This window comes from Ambystoma mexicanum, chromosome 10 (genome assembly GCF_040938575.1).
Source record: "Ambystoma mexicanum isolate Mex_15411 chromosome 10, UKY_AmexF1_1, whole genome shotgun sequence".
Lineage (NCBI taxonomy): Eukaryota > Metazoa > Chordata > Amphibia > Caudata > Ambystomatidae > Ambystoma > Ambystoma mexicanum.
Genome location: NC_090932.1, coordinates 34901467 through 34922952, shown reverse-complemented (window position 1 = coordinate 34922952; position 21486 = coordinate 34901467). Strand labels below are relative to the sequence as shown.

The window sequence follows — 21486 nt, the reverse complement described above, 5'->3', positions numbered from 1 at the left end:
AAGCTGTTTTTTTGGGGGTGGGGGGGCTGTACGTCTTTAAATATTTGGGGGCATCTGGTGACTTATTTCTGAAGTGTCTTTAGTTGACAGAAGACGGCGGTACGGTGCACAGGCTGGACCTTCTAATGCCCCCGACCCCCCTCTGGCAAATCTCGCCATCAGCACGCCCGGCGTCTGCTCTTCTCGGTGAGCCGATCCAGCAGAGGGCACTGCTGATACTGCTTCTAAGGGGGCTTCCGGCGTGTCCTTTGGTGCCCGCCTCCAGGGCTGCTCTTCTGTCTCTGTGGGAGTCCGCCTGCCTCACTCTGGGTCTCTTGTCTGTAGGAATGGAACCGCCCCTGTTAGTGATATGAGGCAACGGCTTGCTTTCATGCACATTGCTGCTCTAATTGTATGACGCATTAAACACTACCCATATTTGAGAATTATTTTTGATGGTGTTCTGCCTCCGGTTTGCACCTGCTCCTCTTCGCTTCCCTGGGTAAGGGGTAACGTGTTCAGTTTATCCCTAAAATCAATAAAATGACCTCTAATTATTTTTGCAATTTATATAGCGCGCCAAGCCCGAAGGCATCTAGGCGCTGTTCTTGGCAGTAAACAAAGGCGGTATTAAAGGTTTCATATTACACAGATGCACAAGTTACATGGTTGCACAGGTGACATCTGATGAGCTACATATTTGCGTAATGCATGAGGTTGCCAAACCTGCCTGTGTCCGCACTTCACACTTTGACACTTACAAGTGTTCGACGTGGACAGTGCGCGGTTTTCTTCCACACAAGTTGCATTCCGCCAACATGACCACATGACCACACGGGCACCCACATGATTCCGGACTGTCCGCCGTGTCTTCACCTGTGTGAAAGTCCACGTTTCGGAGAGAAAAGTACCAAGTGAATGTTTTTGCACTTAAATATCTGCGACCTTATTGTGCCCATGGCAGCCGACGGGCACAGTTCAATGCGCACCAGTCAGTCCATTGCCAGAGGAATGAGTGTTGTACCCCCATTGTTGGGGGCGCCTCTGTACTACGCCTGCAGGCTTGTGCCATTTTCAAGGGCAGAGGGCCGAATGCCCACGCTTTAGTGAATCCTCTGGAAGCTGAAGGCATGTGTTGTGCCCTTCCACTGGGACTAGCAATGACCTGGCAGTAAAGGGCTCCCGCTGCACCGTCCTGTCCTTGGCATCGCAAGTGCCACTCTGCGCGCTTTGCTGCAGTCCAAGTCCCGGCGGGTTGCAAGTGCTTTCACTTGGGTCATTCCAATCATACGCGCAGCTATTTAGAGGACCGGGGTTCAGTTCAATTTCGTAATTAATGTTTCTCTATTTTTTTTTTCCACATCTGCTTCCACTGATCATTCTGAGAGGGTCAGTCGGCACTCCGACCTTGAGCCGGCAAATGGCATCTCCAAACGCCCCCTTTCTTTCTCACTACTTCAAAGGACCCTAGAATGTCGTGGGGTTGAAGTGAAGGACCTGTGACTGGCAAAGGGCAAGTCCCTGTTTCCAAGAGGAGGGCATGAGTGTGATGCCTGTCTGCCATGGGACACACAACAGTAGGCGTATTTAACACTCAATGCACCCCTTTAAAAAGGGTCCCTCAGTGAGGTGCATGACTGCCCCGATCATGGCTATGCATACGTGTTCAGAGTGTCTGCTTTCAAGCTTTGCTAGTCTTTGCAAAACACGACCAATGCATGCAATGTACATGTATGTCCACGTGTAAGCCTCTGAACTTTAAAGGGAGAACGGACAAGGATCCTACTAGGCCAGGTGACGTTCAGATCATGCAAGTGCGTGGGAAGGGGGAAGGGGGCAGGGACAGTGCAGTACATGGCAAAGATGATGGCAATAAGTAAGTAGCGGCCAGCAAGTGGCAAGGGCATGGTAAGTGCAGACATCAGGTGTCAAGGGCTGGGAGGGGGACTGTAGGGATACAGGGACAGTCCCCAAGTGCAGGGGTGAAACGTTGGCGGGAAGGAACTGGTCCCGAGAGGGTGTCCAGGTAACCAGTGCAGTTCCAGTTACAACCAGGAGGTCAGCAGAGGAGGGGAGGAGAAAAAGCAGAAGCAAAGAAAGGTTTTGAGGAGCTTCCGGAACCACAGATGGTGGTTCTCCAGTTTAAGGGAGGCAGGGAGGCTGTTCCAGAGCGAGGCCCCCAGCCGAGGCAAAATCTCCCAGCAACTCATTGCTCCGAGATGTGACTGACCCTGAGGGAGTTGGAGACAGATGTGCAAAGAGCTCGAGAAGGGAGATATTTAGGAAGAGAGTTGGAGGTATTGAGGCCCCAGTCCCCAGAAAGCTTTGTGGGTGGGTTTTGAACTTGATCCTCACTGCTACTGGGAGCCAGTGCAGAGATTTCAGTCCTTGAGAGATGTGATCCCTGGGCTTGAGGCCAAGGACAAGTCTCACAGTCCTGTTCTGGGTAAGTTGAAGAGGGTGGAGCGTAGAAGCAGGTAGATTTAGAAAGAGGCTGTTGCAATAGTCCAGCCTAGAGAGAACCAGAGCTCTGGGGGAAGGAGAGGAAAGGAAGAATACCTCTGAGGAGGTGCAGCTGGTAGAGTGACTTATCTTCGACAAGTCAGAGATGTGAGGAGAGCAGGAGAGTGTGGAGTCGAAGATGACCCCCAGGTTTTTAGCCTTGCAGGTGGCAGCCGGAACAGGGCCAAGAGGCCGGCCAGAGGGCTGCAGGGAGGAGGGAGTGGGTGTGCCAATGAGGAGAATCTCAGTCTTACTGGCATTAAGGCAGAGGTCGTTGGCGGCACACCACTCCTGGATGGCAGACAGTCAGGGATGAGGGAAGGAGAGGAGGAGGCCGAGGGTAGCCTGAAAATGAGCTGGGTATCATCCGCATAGCCCTGAAAGTTGGGGCAGAGAGCGGCAATGCGGTGGACAAGGAGTGCCAGGTATTGGTTGAACAGCCAGGGAGAGAGGTTAGACCCCTGGGGGACACCACAGGTAGAGAAAAAGATAGCAGAGAGGAAGGAGTGAAGTTGGGCCTGGGAGAGTCGGTCAGAGAGGAAAGAAGTCAGCCAAGCCAGAGCCTGGCCAGTGATACCCAGGTTATCACAGACGGTTGAGCAGGATGGAATGGTTGACGGTGTCAAAGGCAGAAGCAAGATGAGGACACAGGGTGTTAGAGTCAAGGTTGGAGAGTAGGTCTTCACGGATGTTCGGAGAGCCGTTTACGTGCTTATGGCAGCTCTGAAGCCAGACTGATGGTCATGAAGACAGCTAACCGATTGAGTGTGGAGATTAAGCTGGGAGATGGTCAGTTTCTCCAGGAGCTTGCCCAGGAAGGGGGTGATGGAGATTTGGCGATAGTTAGCTGGGCAGGAGGGGTTGCAGTTTCTTAAGAAAAGGGTGCACAAGGGAGTGCTTCAGGGGAGATGGGAAGACTCCAGTGGCGAAAGAGTGATTGCAGAAATCAGCCATGGCAGGACCAGGGAGTCAATGTGGTCCCTGATAGTTTTGGAGGAGCAGGGGTGAACCTGTTTCGAAAAGACTTTCATAGATCAGACTTGTCTAGAAACCTCGTCTGCAGAGTAAAGGGGAAGGCAGAGAAGGAGGGGGGGACTGCAGAAGGGTCAGTGGAAGAGCAGGGAGTACGGTGAGGGTGGGGATGGGTGGAGAGTGAGGACAGGATGTCCTAAGTTTTAGAGATGAAGTGAGAAGCCAGTGCCGTGCAGAGGGCCTGAGAAAGGACAGGAGAGGTAGAGACTGTCGCAGGATTGGCTAGTTGCTTGCAGATTTAAAGCTTTCAGCTGAGTTGTTAGATGCCGCAGAGACGCGGGATTGGATATGAGCTCCCTTCTTGGTGAGGACGGAGAGCCGGTATTGCCTTTTGGAGAAGGCGGCAGGCCCGTTTGTCAGAGGATGTAAATGAAGCACGCCATTTCCTCTCGGCCACCCTTCACTTGCGTTTTAGGGTGACGAGGTCGTACCAGGAGTTAAACTTGGCTTTGGGCTTCAGGTGGATTTTCATGACAGGGGTGAGGACATCAAGAGTATCAGATATAGCAGAGTGGAGGGTGGAGAGGGCTGTGCCAGGGTGAGTCAGCCAAAGGGGGAGGATGGGGTGAGAAGGTGGCAGTGAAAGCCTCAGCTGACAAGCGCTTCATGGGTCGGATGACAGAGAAGGTGGGTGGCAGTGATGGAGGTGGCTTGGCCTAAGGGGTAGAGAGGGTGAGATGGGAGGAAAGGAGAAAGTGATAACTCCAGGAGGGAGGAGTGGTGAGAGGGACAGAAAGGGGAAGGTCTGAGGAGACCAGAACATCCAGAGTGTGCCCTGCAGAGTGAGTTGGGCCAGAGGGGAGAATAGTGAGTGAGAGTCGCAGAGGTTGCAGAAGAGTCCAGAGGGATAACCGGAGGCATCCAGGTGGATGTTGAAGTCTAGAAGAAGGAGTTGAGTGGTTAAGGCCAGGAGTGAGGTGAATAGGTCAACCCACTCAGAGAGGAAGGAGATCTGACCAGCTGGCCATTAGATAGCCACAGCAAGGGAATGTCCAGAAGAGGGAGAGAGCCTGCAGATGAGGCATTCTAAAGATGAGTAGGCCTGCATAGGAATGACAGATGCAGGAATCCACTCTGGGAAGATCAGGGCTACCCCCCTAACCCCACCAGAGCGGTAGGACCTGGGCGCAGAGAGGATCTTGTAGCCGTTGGGTAGGAGCGTGTCAAAGCTTGTGACAGAGCTGGCCGTGTACCATGTCTCGGTGAGACCGAGGGCATGGAAGATCAAGTTTTTCCAGAAGGTGCGTTAGAAAAACCCTGGTACGACCTGCAGAATGGTGGGTGTCATACAATGGGAAACAGAATGAGTGGCCATCACAGGTAAAGTTGGATTTCTGGCACATCATGTACCAGCTCCTCTCTTTCCGTAGTTGGTCCCTGTGTGCTCAGTGAGGGCCGACTGGGGGGGAGGGGTGGGCGATGCTGTAGGTGCCTTAACATGAAATGTGTTTCTAACATTTGTACACGCTCACCCCCCCCCCCCCCCAATACCACACACTGCTGATCCATCTGATGGCAGAGGCTTGCTAATTCTTGTATTTAATTTTTAAAATCGTGGGGTTCATTTATTCATGAAGTGGCAACAGTGTGTTTTTAATTTCATGTAGAAATCTGTGTTCTTGCGTTTGCTGCTGGATGTGGAGTAGAGGCTCTGTTTTTCCCACGAGTTAAAGGATTGCAACTAGTTTATTTTAATTTTATTTATTTGAACATTTGTGTAGCGCACAAAACCCTGTGGTATCTAGGCGCTTAAGCTTACGAAATCGGTTACAGGCATGAATGTCAGTTTAACCATTGAAAGGTTACAAGTCAGGGTGCAGTGCGAGCATGAGTTACCATCTGACCTTACATTCTTATCATGCAGTATACAAGCGACTAAGAACTATCTGCCCCCCCTGTGTCTGTTTTCCAGCCATTGTAGGGAGCCCTGTTCTGAAATGCATCACCCGTTTTAGCTGCAGAGTGCTAGTCCAGAGTGCGAATGTGCACGCACTTTTTGCGGGGATCGGTCTGCGAAGGGAGGGCATTGTTTGGGGGGTGCAGAGGTGTCACCGGCTTACAGCTTTTCTGTTTTTCTTCTCTGCAGCAGGATGAAGCTCGCCTGTCTTCTGATGGCTTTGTGGGTGTGCAGAGGCCTGGACGTGGACGCCTCCGGTAAGTCCTCCTGTGCCTGGGTCACACCCGCGCCTTCCAGTGAACTTTACGTGTTGTTGGTGGGGGCATTCTCTTCGGGCCCCTGCTCCCTACGCGGTGCCCCCTGCTTTGCAGGGTCTATGGCTCGGCTGAGGCAACTGGGAGGTATTCGTTTCGTTACTCAGGAAAAAGTAAAATCATTGTAACTGAGGGACCAAGAAGGTGTTAAAGGCATGGTCTAGTAAAAAATGTTATTTAAAAAATAGATAGGCAACATAAAAAAAAAAACTAGCATTCTCTTTTTTAAAACTTCCTATGTAAAATTTTGAGCTATTCAAGCTCTGCTCTGGTCTCCGGTCCCCGTCCTCCGCGTACAGCACTAATGAAGAGAAAGCCACCCAGCGGTAGCTTTTGTTTACTACAGCTGGCTGGCTTTTCCTTCATTAGTGCCGCAAAAGCAAAAGCCAGCACAGGAGGGCATCCATTTCACAAAATGGATGCGCCCATGTGCTTGCTTTTGCGAATTTTGAGCTTGAATAGCTCAATTTTACATAGGAAGTTTTAAAAAAGAGAATGCTAGTTTTTTTTTTTTTTTTTTATGTTGCCTATCTATTTTTTAAATAAAATTTTTTACTAGACCATGCCTTTAAGCGCTTGGATTTTTTGCTGATGTCACCCATGCCCACTTCCCCTACTCGCTCTCCCAACTAGATGGGGGGAGGGGGGAGGAGAGGGGGAAGAGACTGTCCCGAGTTCACTTCCAAGTGGACAAATTCGCCACCATGTGGAACCCACTGCTATGGGGAGTGGTTAGGGGGGGTGGAGGGCGAGCCCCGGGGAGATGAGCAGACCTCCCTGGTGGTGAGGTGGTCTTTATTTGGGTACCACCAGGGAGAAAGGTGTGGGGGGCGGGGCTGGTCTTGCCCTGGGTCATTCCGGATGCTGTCACTTTGTGTGCATCCCATCTCCGAACCAATACAACTGAATGCGCAGAAAGGTCAACGATCAACATTTTTATTTTTTATTGAAACAAATTTTCAAACACAAAATGACCTTTTAATGAGAAGATCTTAACCTACAAGGCGTCTGGGGATGCAGTATCTTTTATTTTTGATTTGTTTTTGACTCCGAGTGTTTCACTATGCAAAACGAATTACGTTTTTCAAAACCAATATGTACATACATGATCATTTTGTTTACTCAAAGCCAATTCTGACACTTAAAAAAACGATTGTGTTCCTTTTCATTCCTAGGGAGGTTGTGAATAACATTGATTTTTAAATATCACGTTCTTATTTTTCTATAAAAAAACAAAAAAAAAATCTAAATAAAAGTTGTACAATAAAAAAACAAAAATGGAGTATCTAGACCATGGAAAGGAGGCAGCCGAAGGCCAGACCCCGCAGCAGGTAAGTGGGGGAGGACAAGAGTTTGGGGGGCTGGGAGCAGGTGGGGGCGCTCAGCTGTGGGCAGTCCGAGGGGCGACACCGCCACATGCGTGATTTCTATATTCATGGACGCATGTGCATCTGCACACCACTGCATTTTAATATATTGAGCATTTAAGCGCCTATACAACAGACTTGTGTTTCAAGGCACCACAAGGCTTAATGGGGAGTGAACAAGAGGTAAACAATGATGGCAAAACCACAAATCTACATTTATGGTCCTACTAGGCCTTGTGGCATTCGGATGTGCAAGTGCAGTGGCGAGAAGTGCACAAGATGGGGCTGGGTGGCGGTAGGTGGAGAGGAATGGAGAAGTGCTGGTGGGTACCCAGGGTGGAGTGCCAATGCAGACCTGGAGGAGGCCTTGGGCTAAGTGCTTGGGCAGACGAATTCCAAGGAAGCAGTGCACAACTGCCTTGCAAGGGCATGTGTGGGGGGTGGAGAAGGGGGGAGGAGTGAATTGGTATCAGTTCGGTAGAGGGCTTGGTCACCTGTGGATGCATAAGGACCAGGCCATTGGTCTTGGTGGCAGTTGGCAAAGAAGGAAAAGTGGGAAAGAGGTAGAGAAGAGCAGAGTTTTGAGAAGTTTTTGGAATTTAAGGAGATCAAGCTCAAGTCTGAGATGGGCAGGGAGGCTGTTACAAAGGGAGGCATCAACCAAAGAAAGGCCTGCCCCCCACTCTGCTTGAGAATCATCCGACAGTCAGAGTTGGAGTGAGAGGAGCCTAAGACTCTAGCAGGGGAGTATTTAGGGAGAGCGAGAGAGAGTTGGAGATGGTGGGTCCTAGGCCCCAGAAAGCCTTGTGGATGATACAGAGGGTCTTGAATTTGATCCTCGTGGCCAGTGGAGAGAGTTTAGGGTTCGAGAGATGTGAAGGTGTGCTCGCTGCAGGAGAGATGTGAAGGTGTACTCGCTGCAGGAGAGATGTGTAGGTTCGTTTGCTGCAGGAGAGATGTGTAGGTGAGGCTGTGCTCACTGCAGGAGAGATGTGTAGGTGAGGCTGTGCTCACTGCAGGAGAGATGTGTAGATGAAGCTGGGCTCGCTGCAGGAGAGATGTGTAGGTGAAGCTGCGCTCGCTGCGGGAGAGATGTGTAGATGAGGCTGCGCTCGCTGCAGCAGAGATGTGTATATTAGGGTGTGCTTGCTGCAGGAGAGATGTGTAGGTGAAGCTGCGCTCACTGCAGGAGAGATGTGTAGGTCAAGCTGCACTCGCTGCAGGAGAGATGTGTAGATGAGGCTGCGCTCGCTGCAGCAGAGATGTGTAGATTAGGGTGTGCTTGCTGCAGGAGAGATGTGTAGGTGAAGATGCGCTCGCTGCAGGAGAGATGTGTAGGTGTGCTCGCTGCAGGAGAGATGTGTAGGTGCGTTTGCTGCTGGAGAGATGTGTAGGTGAAGCTGCACTCGCTGCAGGAGAGATGTGTAGGTGTGCTTGCTGCAGGAGAAATGTGTAGGTGTGCTTGCTACATGAGAGATGTGTAGGTGTGCTTGCTGCAGGAGAGATGTCTAGGTGTGCTTTCTGCAGGAGAGATGTCTAGGTGTGCTTTCTGCATGAGAGATGTGTAGGGGTGCTTGCTGCATGAGAGATGTGAAGGTGTGCTCGCTGCAGGAGAGATGTGTAGGTTCGTTTGCTGCAGGAGAGATGTGTAGGTGAGGCTGTGCTCACTGCAGGAGAGATGTGTAGGCGAGGCTGTGCTCACTGCAGGAGAGATGTGTAGATGAAGCTGGGCTCGCTGCAGGAGAGATGTGTAGGTGAAGCTGCGCTCGCTGCGGGAGAGATGTGTAGGTGAAGCTGCGCTCACTGCGGGAGAGATGTGTAGGTGAAGCTGCGCTCGCTGCAGGAGAGATGTGTAGATGAGGCTGCGCTCGCTGCAGCAGAGATGTGTAGATTAGGGTGTGCTTGCTGCAGGAGAGATGTGTAGGTGAAGCTGTGCTCGCTGCAGGAGAGATGTGTAGGTGCGTTTGCTGCTGGAGAGATATGTAGGTGAAGCTGCACTCGCTGCAGGAGAGATGTGTAGGTGCAGGTGTGCTTGCTGCATGAGAGATGTGTAGGTGTGCTTGCTACATGAGAGATGTGTAGGTGTGCTTGCTGCAGGAGAGATGTCTAGGTGTGCTTTCTGCATGAGAGATGTGTAGGGGTGCTTGCTGCATGAGAGATGTGTAGGTGTGCTTGCTGCAGGAGCGATGTGTAGGTGAAGCTGCGCTCGCTGCAGAGAGGCTGTGCTCGCTGCAGGAGAGATGTGTAGGTGAAGGTGTGTTTGCTGCAGGAGAGATCTGTAGATGAGGCTGCGCTCGCTGCAGCAGAGATGTGTAGATGAGGGTGTGCTTGCTGCAGGAGAGATGTGTAGGTGAAGCTGCGCTCCCTGTAAGAAAGATGTAAACATTGGAAGCTGGCACTAAGAGGGGTAAAGCCCATCTGTGAAATGACTTGATCGTTACCTCATGGAATTACACATCTGGCCCTTCACTGAAGATGTTATTTCTACAGGCTGGTGCATGGATGTGCTGCCTGACCTTCATGCCCGAATATGATCTCCTCATTATCCACGTGCTCTCTCTAATCTCCTCCCACCTCCTCCTCTCCTTCCTACGTCTCACTCCTGCCTCGCCAGTGTTTCCCTCTCCTTCTACCACGCACCTTCACCTCCCCAATGTTACTATTTACTGTCCAATCTTACTACACCTTCCACACTACTCCATCCTTCACACTACCAACCTCTGCATGGCTACTACTCTCCCCACCACCTCACTGCTACCGCCCTCTCTACATTACTACTCCTTCACGCTGTCACTTCTCCTTCTCTGGGATATGATGCGTTGCGCCCCCTTTCAATACTCGCTCTCACCGTTCTGATACCCCCCACTTCTCTCCAGCTCCCTTCTCGCGTCCCGCTCCCCTCTCAATCATCACTTTCTCCCAAAGCTTACACCCTCTCGCTACTAGCCTCACTCCCCTACACTGATCTCCCACACTATCTTTCTCCTGCACACCTTCTACACAACCCTACCCCACTTCCTACAATATCTACAATCTTACAAATACCTCCGCTGTACTCTGCTCAAATTCTCCTACCCATCCCCCAGCACTCCACTCCATCTGTCCTCAGCCTGTCTTCTCGGACCACCTCCCCTCCACTGACCTCACCAAACAACCCGCGCTCTGCCTCTCTTCTGCCTCCTTCTATGCTGTGGTGCAGATGGGTCGGTGGCCTCCTCCCCTTCCATTGGCTGCAGCACTTACTTGCCTCTCTGCACCAATTGATGTCCGACTCTTGCCCAGGAGCTGATGCATAGGCAGGGCTTTAAGTGGGCCGGGGCTGGGCCCCGGCAGGCTCCGAAATTTCGTTTTGAGGCGGGGCCCTGCCGGGGCCCACTAATCTCCCCGGGCAGCCCCGGCCACTACACGAAAATGCATTTTTTTTCTACAGCCTGAAGCTCTCGCTCGTGTGCGAGAGCTTCAGGCTTCAGAAAAAAATGCCTTTCAGCTATAATGGTGGCACCGCACCTGCGAGGCATCCCTTTAATCAAGGGATGCACGTGGGCCGGCGCCACCATTATGGAGAAACGTGAGGCCGCTGGAAGCAGAGGCCTTGCTTTCTAAATACTGGAGCTCCCGCGGATTCGCGGGAGTTTCAGTCTTTAGGAAAAAGGCCTCTGCTTCCAGTGGCCTCACCCTGTCAGCCTTGATGGTGACGCTGCCCCTCCCCAGCTGGCGAGGGGCAGCAACACCATTAAGGCTGAATAGGCGAGGCGCTGTCCCCTGCCGGGCAAGGCTATACAAAATAAATGCATAGATCAGCACCCTCTCCCCCATAGGGGAGAGGGTGCTAATCTCTACAAAAGGCTGCCTGGCAGGGGTGCCAGTAGCCCACTGAGCCGGGGCTCGTGAAGGGGGCGTGGCCTAACGGCCCATCAAGACCCCAATGTTAGGCCACGCGCCCTCGATGGGCCCCAGCTCGATTTGTAGTGCCACTTAAGGCACTGTGCATAGGTAAGGGGGTTTAAAAAGAAAACATAACCCCCCACCAGTTTTGCAACAAGTTGTAGCCGGCAGTCTCTTATGGTTTCTAAGCTGTTTCTCTGCCATGCTCTGGAGGTTTTTTTTTTCTGCTTTTGTGAGGAGTTCTGTTCTTTTCGAAGGTGCTGCTCGCTGTTTAGATGTGGTGAAGGTTCAAACTGCTTCTTAGTTGTGGTGTTTCTGTTCCCTTTTGTGTAATTCTGGTGTCATCGCTGCTCCCAGTGGAATTATGGGAGTTGTAGTTATGTACTGAAAAAGAGAACATTGGCCAGAAGGAGCAGTGGGAGTCATTATGGGACAGTAGCGCCATTGATAACCCACACGCCCCCACATGCCTTGGATGCTCGGAGGGAGTAGGATGGCCCCAACTCGCACATACCTATATCTGTGGCAGGGCTGGTTCTGGCTTTTGTCTTAGTGAGTCTCCTTTCCCTGTCTGAGAAGGGTAACTACGCCCCGCCCCCCTTCCCAGATCATGACCCTGTCACAGTTGCAAGTGATGGCGCTGTTTCTGGAACTGCCAGTGAGACCAATCGAGACTCGCCATTTTATTTTCACACTTAACAGCGGTGCCTCTTTATTTATTGGGTATTCTTGAGGCGCTTACACAACAAAGTGTTTCCAGGCGCCACAAAGCACAAGTGTCGAGGGATCAAGGGGAGTAAATAAATAATAAAGCAACTACGGTCCTACTATGCCTTGACATTCTGAACGCGCAAGTGCTGTGACGGGAGGTGCAGAAGGGCTGGAACGGAGGGAGGTGGGGTTGGTGGGTGCAATAGGGTGCCAAGGCGAGAGGACCCTGGCTAAGTGCTAGGACAGAGGTGTCCCAAAGGGGGTGGGGGGTGCCAGCCACCCGGCAGTCATGCAGGGGGGCCCAGAGGGCATTGCTGAGGAGGGTGGGGGTGGTACTGGTGTGGACTGGGCGGGGGGCCTGGTAACCAATAAGACTCATGAGCGACCAGGCTGCCAGTCTCTGCGGCAGTTGGTGGATTAGCAGGGAGGGAGGGAAAGAGGTAGTGAAAATAAGTTTTAAGTAGGTTCCCGCAACTTGAGGTGGTCCGGTTCAAGTCAGAGAGGGGCAGGGAGGCTGTTCTAAAGAGAGGCACTAGCCGAGGAGAGAGATCTGCCCCCCCCCACTCTCTGCTTGGAGAAGCATTTCATCAGCAGAGAGTTGGAGATAGAAGATCGAATGGGTCTAGCAGGTTAGTATTTAGTGAGAGAAAGTTTTGGATAGCGTGGTCCCAAGCCCCAGAAAGCCTTGCAGATGATGCAGAGGGTCTTGAATTTGATCCTCGCAACCACCAGGAGGCAGTCTAGAGATTTTGGAGCTGGAGACATACGGCCCATGGGATTCATGCCAAGGATAAGTCTAGCAACCCTATTTTGCATTAGTTGAAGGGGGCAAAGGGGCAGATTTAGGAAGAGGCTGTTGCAGTAGTCTAGCCTGGAGAGGACCTTTGAGCTTCTGGGGGAAGTTGAGGAAAGGGAGAATGCCTCCAAGGAGGTGAAGCTGAAAGTGGGCCTTATTGGCAGAGTTCAAGATGGGAGGTGTGAAGAGAGGTGGAAGTCTCAAGCTCGAGGCAGACCTCAACAAAGCTTTTCTAAGGGCTAGAATTTTAAGTAATCTAATCAGCAAAGAGGTTTCCTCGCATTAGAGATGTGTTCTCGCCTGTTTATGCAGCAGTATATATGGCCGCTTGTAATTGCATGTTGGGCATTCAGCACGGATGGTTTTTGGGTGGTGAGAGGGGCATCTTCCTTGTCTGGTAGTGAAACGGGGCACTGTGTGGCTGTAAACCTGTGCTGAAGCCAGGGAAAAGTACCACTTTTAGGGCAATACTGGGAAGTCTGGCTGTGTTTAATCCTGTGCCCACATAGGTCTTCATACATCACACCATGGCAGTCTGTGTGCATAGAGGTTGAACCAGTTTGGTGAACCAAATCTTTGGGTGTAAAGTCCTCTTTCCCCGGCCTCAGTCTTTTTGCTGTTATAGTGCAGCTTCTTATGCATCCAGGCCTGAATTCAATGAAGTTCCAGTTGAATGGTTGGTGTGGCTGGACTGTCACAGATAACTGAAGAGCTTTCCTAGACGGGGCACACTCCATTGGTGAGCCCCCATCTCAGTGTTCCACAGAACTGCTTCCCAATATCCCAGGATCCTTTAATTGCTCATCTTTTGGAACAAGTATCCATCACAGCATTGCCACAGCATTACCACAGCGCTGCCACACAGTGAAGAGAACAAACTGTCTGAAAATCAGTGTGGTTCCCTCCAGGAAGATCCGAAACCTGCCACCTCCTTACCGGAGAACACATTGGCATTGCTAGATAAACACTACGTCAGCACTCTCAACTGCGGTGCGTGATCCCCCAAACCATCTAACCACTTACAATTCAGATGGGTGTCAATGGACTGGCCCTCAAATGGGCATCCAACCACCTAAAGACACTGCGGGGAATCGAAGACCACCAGCTCCCCCCTGCTTTGCCAGAAGGGTTCACATTTCACTGTGGCGATTTAATGTTTGCTTTGAATCCTTGGTCAACCTGATGGCTCCCTTCAGTCGCACATTCCAACTTGGTGGCGAGGACCCCTGGGTACTGCTAAACCTGGAGAACCTATCCCCTGGGTCCTTCAGGAAGTCTGCTAGTGGGTCCTGCCCTGCAGCTGGTGCCTCAGCTGGGATCCATCTTACCACTTGGCGTCTTTTTCTTGGCTGAGTAGGTGGCGGCACTAGCAGAACTTGGATGGTGTCTCCAGGGGCGTTGCTATGGGGGGGCTAAGGGGGCTATAGCCCCTGATCTTTTGGTTGTAGCCCCAGATAGAATCTCAGGAGCTACAGCCAAAAGACTAGCTAGCCCCCAGTCCCAACAGTTCCGACATCAGCTTAGACCCGGGTCTTTTCCAGACCTAGCAACTCCCCTGGGTGTCGCTCTTGGAACAATATTCGATCACTTGAAGAGTTCATAGGTGTTTTTGAAAAGTATGTGCACTGTTTCATCCCGATATCACACAAAACAAAGGCGATGTAAGGCTTTTTTAATGCCAATATTTCTTCACACTATTAATGTTTATCCTAACGCTCACCCTGACTGGAAGAACACCCTCTCCCCTCGTGATCTTAATGCGCCCCTCTAAAAGGGGTAGGTCAGAGGGAAACTAACCGTAATTCTACAATGAATTCATAGTGCTATTTAGAATGTTTAATGGTATTTCAGCCTTGGGGTGGGTGGAGGGGGTTGGGGGTTCACCCCCTTGCTGCATTCATCGGTTGGTCAGCAGTTCACGTGGGACTAGGAGTCTAGACGAGCATGTATTCACCCTCCGCAGAGTATGCTTGACTGGCTCGATGATATTTAATAAAACATCTTTCCTAAAAGATGCGTACAGTAGGGAGATTGCAGTCGGTATACCCGACCCCCCCCCCCATTCTGATATAATATGCATCTCTTTTCTGAACGGATTACTTTCCTAAACACTTTCATACGTCCTCCGACTCATTTGTTGCGGGAAATACAGAAGATGGATTTAAAACAAGGCTACAATATCCTCCTCGATCATATGTTTCATCCCACCACTTTCTTAGCAATGCGCATTTTGTGACTCCCACTCCCCAAGCACTCGAGCAAACCCCTCCTTTTGTCATTAAGTAAAATATGGCAACTTTGTAGAGAGGGCATCTGCCAGAAAGCCAAAGCAAACTTGATCCAATACCTCCTGAAAGTCCCTTTGAGATAAACAAGAGGGGAGCATTCGTAGACGAAGTGCGCCTGTGACGTGGTTCCTGCTGTTTAGTGGCCACGTCTTAAATGCTGCAAATTGTACATAACTGCTCCCAGTCTGGTTGAAGTTGGTTTTGGAGTGACCTGAACCTTTCTGTGGTTTACTATATTCAGGGCAAAGGTGTTGCATTCTCTTGTGAAATTGGCTTCAATGCGCTGCTCGGGCACCCAATAGACACGTCTGGCGCCTGGATGCATAGCGCCTTGAAACAGATTGCATGGATGGGGTAGTGTCTGGGGAGAGGAGGGGGTTTGGAGGGGTGTTACCGTCTGGCACAGCAGTATTCTCTCTGCAGGTGAATTGTGCTGAGGCGGGCTGTGTGGAGAGAAGTGTTTGATGTGGTGTACAGTGTGTGAAAGTGCCCTGGCGTTGCGTTGCTTATTTTGTGCTTTCTGCTTTTTTTTGCTAATGCTCATTTAACAGTCTAGCTGGGAGTGCAGGTCTCGGGCTGCAGCTACCCACATTTGGCATTAAGTGCAATGTGTGTGTAAAATGAGTGATGCAGGCGTGCTGCATTTCAAATGACTGTCGAATGGGAACTTGTGTGCGAAGGGCAAAGCTCTCCCAGGGCTTGCAGAACAGGCGTGGGATCTGTTTGCATGGTTGTTGTATGCAGTGTTTCAGGAGGCTTTACTCCCCTGTGCCTAAGAACAAGGACATCAGGGGGGGGGGGGGTGTGTGTGTCTGTCTGTCTGTCTGTCTGTGTGTGTGTGTGTGTGTTTGGGGGGGGCACGTTTTGATATGGTGGACTTGCATTTTTGTTGGTGTTAAGGGGCACATGCGAAATGAGTGTTCTTGTAAGAGGGGGGCATGGTGTAGCCAAGCCAGCAAGGACATGTTTTCTTAATGTGGCATGGTGTTTTTATTTTTTATTGGCATTTTTGGCAAAACCAAAAGGAGCATGGTCTTATGTGGGAATACTGGCATATGTTGGTGTAGCTAACATTGAGCTGTCAGAGCAAGTTCGTATAGCCTGGATTTTGACGCTGGCAGAATATTGGCATCTAGTGGGCAACGGCATCATGGAAATGTGCTGGACATTGCCCGTGTGTATTGTTGGTAACTTGGCATAGAATTCATTTTTCAGGTCTTGCACTACAAAACAGATCTTAAACTATGACCTTTTCCACAAGGTGTACTGTAGAATGCACAATTTCAGCCCATTATTTAAAATATTTCCTCGGGTGGCGGACCCTCCCAATCCACTCCCCCTGAACCCTCCTTAATGGTCTGGGCTCCCGTGTGCTCAGTCGTGTCTGAACATCCCGCTGGGGGAAGAACCACGCGAGTGCCTGGAGGCTGCTCCTTGGTGACAGTGGTGTGGTGTGTGGTGTGTGGTGTGTGTGGTATAAATCCACATAGCCCTTGTTAAGCTCCTGTCATGAATACGGTGGAGTCGTCACTAATCCACAGCCTGAAGTCTCCTCCCATGTGGCCGTGGGAGGGGGGCGGAGGGGGGGGAAGGCAGTCGGTGCAGATCATTGTATTGGTGTTGTGTTAGGGTTGATGTCCAGACATAAAGGTTTATCAATTCTTTAATAAGTCAATACATGCAGACAGCAGGCACCCCCTTCAGAGGCAGGCTCCAACTGACCACACTAGAACATACAGTGAAACAAAACATTCTCAATAGAATTTCATGACATCACAATGACTCTGCTCTGTTAAGACTACATATGATGTATGAATGACCATTTTAAATAAGAATAGGAACAATATACACCAGAACATGTTGCCACAACATTGGTGGCTGTGAAATTGTTTGATTTTCCTTTTTCATTAAATGATACATTAATATCTTATTGAGGTACACCGGCCTGGTTCCTAGTCCATTGTGACATGGGGTGTTTGTGGAGGTTTGGTGCGAGACAGGTTGGAGGCCTACTCAAAAAATAATCCTTAGTATATTAAAAATAAACAGCTTTTTATTGCGCGCCACCTCCACTGTAGGGGAAGGAGTTCCCTAGCTGGCGTGTGCCGTGTTCTAAACCGTGACATGACCGGGGACCACTGAAGTGGTGACAGTGTCCGGTACAAATACCTTTTTACCATTTAACATAAGCAAGGGAAATGTATATGCAAAAGATTTGTAGAACATTTTTAAGTGTTACTTGTGTGCAAGTTTAATGTGTTGATGGGGTTATATGTTGAGGTTTTTTAAATTATTGGTGGATGTACGTGTGACTGTTTCAAGGCAGGCATTGATTGAGTGCTACAAACATAACGGTAAAAAGGGTAGAAAGGCTATTGCGTGTAAGTGCAATCAGGTTTTTTGGTAACGCATGGCCTAGAGAGGGTGGTCAGTCAAAATCTCGAAAAAAAAAATCTCGAATGACAAAAAGGTCGAAAAAACAATCTCAGAAAAAAAAAGTCGAATTACTCTTTTTTTAATTCTATATTTATTTTGGGGTCCGGGATTAAAAAAAATGGGCAAAATATTTTAAAAAAGGGGGGGTTGGGGGGGGAACCCCCCCATTTCGAATAAAAAACGGCATTAAAAAAATTGACTTTTTTTTTCGACCTTTTTTTTGAGATTTTATTTTTCGATTTTATCACTATAAACCCCTAGAGAGAGGAATGCAGAGACTGTGGACAGTCATAAAGGGCCATGGATTATGGTCTTTATTGTATGCTAGAGAAAAGTATTTGGGACAGAAAATTGCCTTTTTTTTTTCTTTTTCTCTAGTATACAATTATGCATTATTCCCATTCGCATAGTATAAAATGCTAATAGACTGTTGGAGAATCTTGCGTAAATACTATACTGGAAAGTGTAAAATAGATGGGCTGTTTTGATTTAGTGGGGAGGGAAATAAGGGACGGGACACCAACTCAGATAGAGGAGCAGGTGGACAGGTGAAGATGTTGGGCGTGCATTAATTTTAAGGTAGGGACAGTGTTTCCCATGCTCCGTGATTACAGCCTCGAAAGCACTTTGAAACTGCTCCCCTCTGCGGAGTGGTGTGTTGCAGTATATACACGGTACTGTTGGCTTGGAAATATATGGATCAACAGCTTCTTCTATGGCTTGCGAGGTAGCTGGCGGGACTTTCTGCCCCACAGAAGTAGCCTGTGTGGTTGTAGTATTGATTGAGGAAGGTGAGGTTAGAGGAAGACTGCGTACTGCTTCCTGAGAAAGGAACAGCCTTTCTGAGAGCATTCCTGTGGTTGGATTTAATGTGGTGGTGTATGGAGGTGGTCCCATGGGAGTACTGCCCAGGTTGTCTGCAAATGAGTAAAACATTGCACTAGGTTTTACCTTGGTAGCCTTAGCCTTTGGTACACCCCAACTGTGGTAAAGAACTGCGGCACCCATGATTCGCTCTGAGTGCTTGAGGTAGCCATTTCCTCTACTTTGTTCCTGGTCCTCTATATTTGTTTTCGAGGGGATTGGGTCCTCCGACATATTCCATATCTGACATGTAATCACCACAGCTGTGCTGCTTCGGAAACTTTTTTCTGCGTCCTACGTCGATGCGCCGTCATCGAGGACCTTGTCCGACGTCATCCGATGTGATAAGTAGGACGCACGACGCCCGTAGCCTCAGTTCCGTTTTTTCCGCGAACGTGTTGCTTCGTGAATCTCGGTTAACGCCTCGACTCTTTGGAGTTCTGTTCTTCTCAGTTCTTCGAACCTGTTCGTTTTTGTGAAAATCTTTGGTGTGAAGATGTCTTCTACTTCGTCTTCGACCCCGCGTCCGGGCTTCAAGAAGTGCGGGGAGTGTGGGTCCAAGATGTCGGTGACAGACTCGCACGACGCCTGCCTCTGGTGCCTCGGGGAGGCCCACGACACGGATGACTGTATCGACTGCCAGTCGCTCACGTCCAAAGCCTTACGCGAACATAAGAAGAAGTTGTAGGTAGGTCGGGTGTCCAAGCCCCGAAAAGTCGAGGTCTGCGGGGCTTTCGACAGATGATTCGAGGGGTGACTCTCCGAGTCATCGTCAGAAGTCTCGTGGGTCTCCTTCTAGGAGTCGGTCTCGCTACTCCTCAGCCTCTTCGAGGCATTCTCGGAAGCGCCGACACCGGTCGTCTTCCAGGTCCTCTTCGGAGGACTCTGCCTGGCACATCGCTTACCCCACCAGCCGTGCGACGCCGGAGGAATGGGCTTCCTTCTGGAAGAAAATGCTGGCGATTCTTGAGTTGCAGGGTACTAAGCCGTCCGCGCCCCCGAGTGGGGTCGGTCGTGATAGGTCAAGAGACACCGCTCGCAAGAGTGGTCGGCACGAGTCACGGGAGAGGTCCCGTTCGGAGAAGGAGACTTGTTCTCGATGTACCCGTTCCAGGTCCCGGTCCTCGACGCGTTCGAGACCGTGTGCACCTGTGAGGTCTTCGAGGAAGACATCGACGTCTGAGGCGTTGAGGGCGTCGACAGGCTTTCTCGAAGGACACGCTCGGGGCTCCGGCTTCGAGGGCTGTGTCGACGCCAGCGCTGCATCTGACGTCGACGCCGATTTCCTCTCGGCGCCGATGCCTGTTCTCTCGACGCCGGCGCCGATTCGCTCGACGCCTTTCGTGTCGGAGGTACCCCGTGGCACGGGGGAACCCCCTAGGAAGGCTCTGGTTAAGAGCAAGCACTCTCGGGTGCCTTCTTTTCCTCACCTGGAATATATTTCAGAGGCGGATGAGGATTCTGATGGCCTGGTTCCTAGTCAGGTTCCAGATGAAATTGTCTCGTCAGTTTGACGATTTGAGGCAGTCACTGCATGATGCCAGTGGACTGGACACCTCTCCGGAGGTGGAGTTTTGTAGGCCTGAGCCTGGCTCTCATGCAGATTCCTCGTACCGGCGCCTTATGGCTAGGGTTTCTGAGTACTTGGAATGGTCTGCTCCCCCAGGGGAGTTTGTGCAGGATGATCTAACGGACATCCTTGATGTTGGTCCCCCAACTGACCCGGTACTGCCGTTCCATATGGCTTTACAGAGAAGGGTGGCGGCGGCTTGGACTGCTCCGGAGAGTCTCCCGGCGGTGGGCAGATCCTTGTCGCGAAAATACCGTCCAGCCAGTAGCGACCCCTGCTACTTGACCAGGCACCCCACTCCGGAGAGTTTGGTGGTGCAGGCGGCCACGGCCCCAGCAAAGCAGGCGTCGTACCCTACCATCCCTCCTGATAGGGACGACAAAGGTTTTGATGGCTGGGCGAAGAAAATGTTTTCTTCTGGTGGTATGGCGCTTCAGGCGGCCAACTCCATTTGTGCCTTGTCTCGTTTCACACACACTCTGTGGAACTGTGTTGCGTTAGCGGCTGAACATATTCCCGAAGGGGACGGACGGGATGGTTTACTTGCTATGGTCCAGGATGGTAAGGATGCCATGTGTGAGTCCGTTCAGTCGGGTTTGGACTTAGCTGAATGCGTCAGTAGGTCCATGGCGGCGAGCACCGTGATATGCAGGTTTGCGTGGTTGCGGAAGTCGGGGTTTGCTCCTGATGCGCTGTCCCGGCTCCTCAACATGCCCTTTGACGGTGAACACCTTTTTGGCAGTAAGGCTGACGAGAGCCTTGAGGTTGCAGACCTCAAAAGCTGCAGCGAAGTCGTTGGGCACTGCAGTTCGCCAACCTCCGCCTTTTCGTCCTAGGGGACAGCAGTGGAGGGGTGGTTCCTTTCGCTATTACTCGTCCTTCAGTAAAGCGAGAGGAGCTGGCAATCAGAGGCCAACGCAGGGGTACCAGAGGTGGACGACAGGGTACCCGTGGTGCCAAGGCCGCTCGGGCAGTTGCCTCTTTGCCCTCAGGTAACACCGCAGCCGCTCCCACTCAGTCATGAGGCCATGTCCCATGGTTCGCCGGTTGGGGGAAGGCTGGCGCATCATCTTGTAGAGTGGCAAGCCCTTACTTCAGATGTGTGGGTTCTGGAGATCATAACCCACGGCTACTGTCTTCCCTTTCGGCACAGGCCTCGCGGCAATCCACCAGGGAACCTCTTTGCAGAGTCCGGATCCGCTCCTTGCACAGGAAATTCAAGCCCTGCTGGAGAAAGGCGCCATAGAACTGGTGCCTGTAGCGGAGAGGAACAAGGGTTGGTATTCCCCTTATTTTTTGATTTCGAAGAAAGACGGGGATTGAGACCCATCATGGACTTGCGCGCGTTGAACAAACTCCTCAGGAAGGCCAAGTTCAAGATGGTTACTCTCTCAAGTCCTCCAGGCCCTTCAGCTTCAGGACTGGTTGGTGTCCCTCGACCTCAAGGATGCTTACTTCCATGTGCCGATCCATCCCAGGCACAAGAAGTACCTGAGGTTCGCGGTTGGCGACTTGCACTTTCAGTTTCGGGTCCTGCCGTTCGGATTGACCTCCGCCCCGAGGGTTTTCACCAAGCTCATGGTGGTGGTGGCAGCGCATCTCAGGCAAGGGGGGATTCACGTCTACCCCTACCTGGACGATTGGTTGATCAGGGGGAGCTCTCCCGAGCAAGTCCTGGATCATCTGTCCATCACCTGCCACTCCCTTCACAGGCTGGGCTTCTCCCTCAATTTAAAGAAGTCCCATTTGACGCCAACACAGCGGCTCCAGTACATCGGAGCACTGCTCGACACTTCCCTGGGGCAGTGTTTTCCTCCCCAGGTGAGGGCTCTTCACATTCAGCAG

General features: G+C 51.0%; 1 protein-coding gene across 4 annotated transcripts in view; it reads left to right on the top strand.

Moving 5' to 3' along the window:
• Nucleotides 1–21486, top strand: part of IL1RAP (interleukin 1 receptor accessory protein) — a 681332-nt gene that overhangs the window by 236316 nt on the left and 423530 nt on the right. For all 4 annotated transcript variants that reach the window (XM_069617446.1, XM_069617447.1, XM_069617444.1 and 1 more), the window contains exon 2: nucleotides 5600–5667. In XM_069617446.1, coding sequence (XP_069473547.1) covers nucleotides 5604–5667 — 64 coding nt within the window. In that variant the 5' untranslated portion in view covers nucleotides 5600–5603. The remainder of the gene's footprint in view (nucleotides 1–5599; nucleotides 5668–21486) is intronic.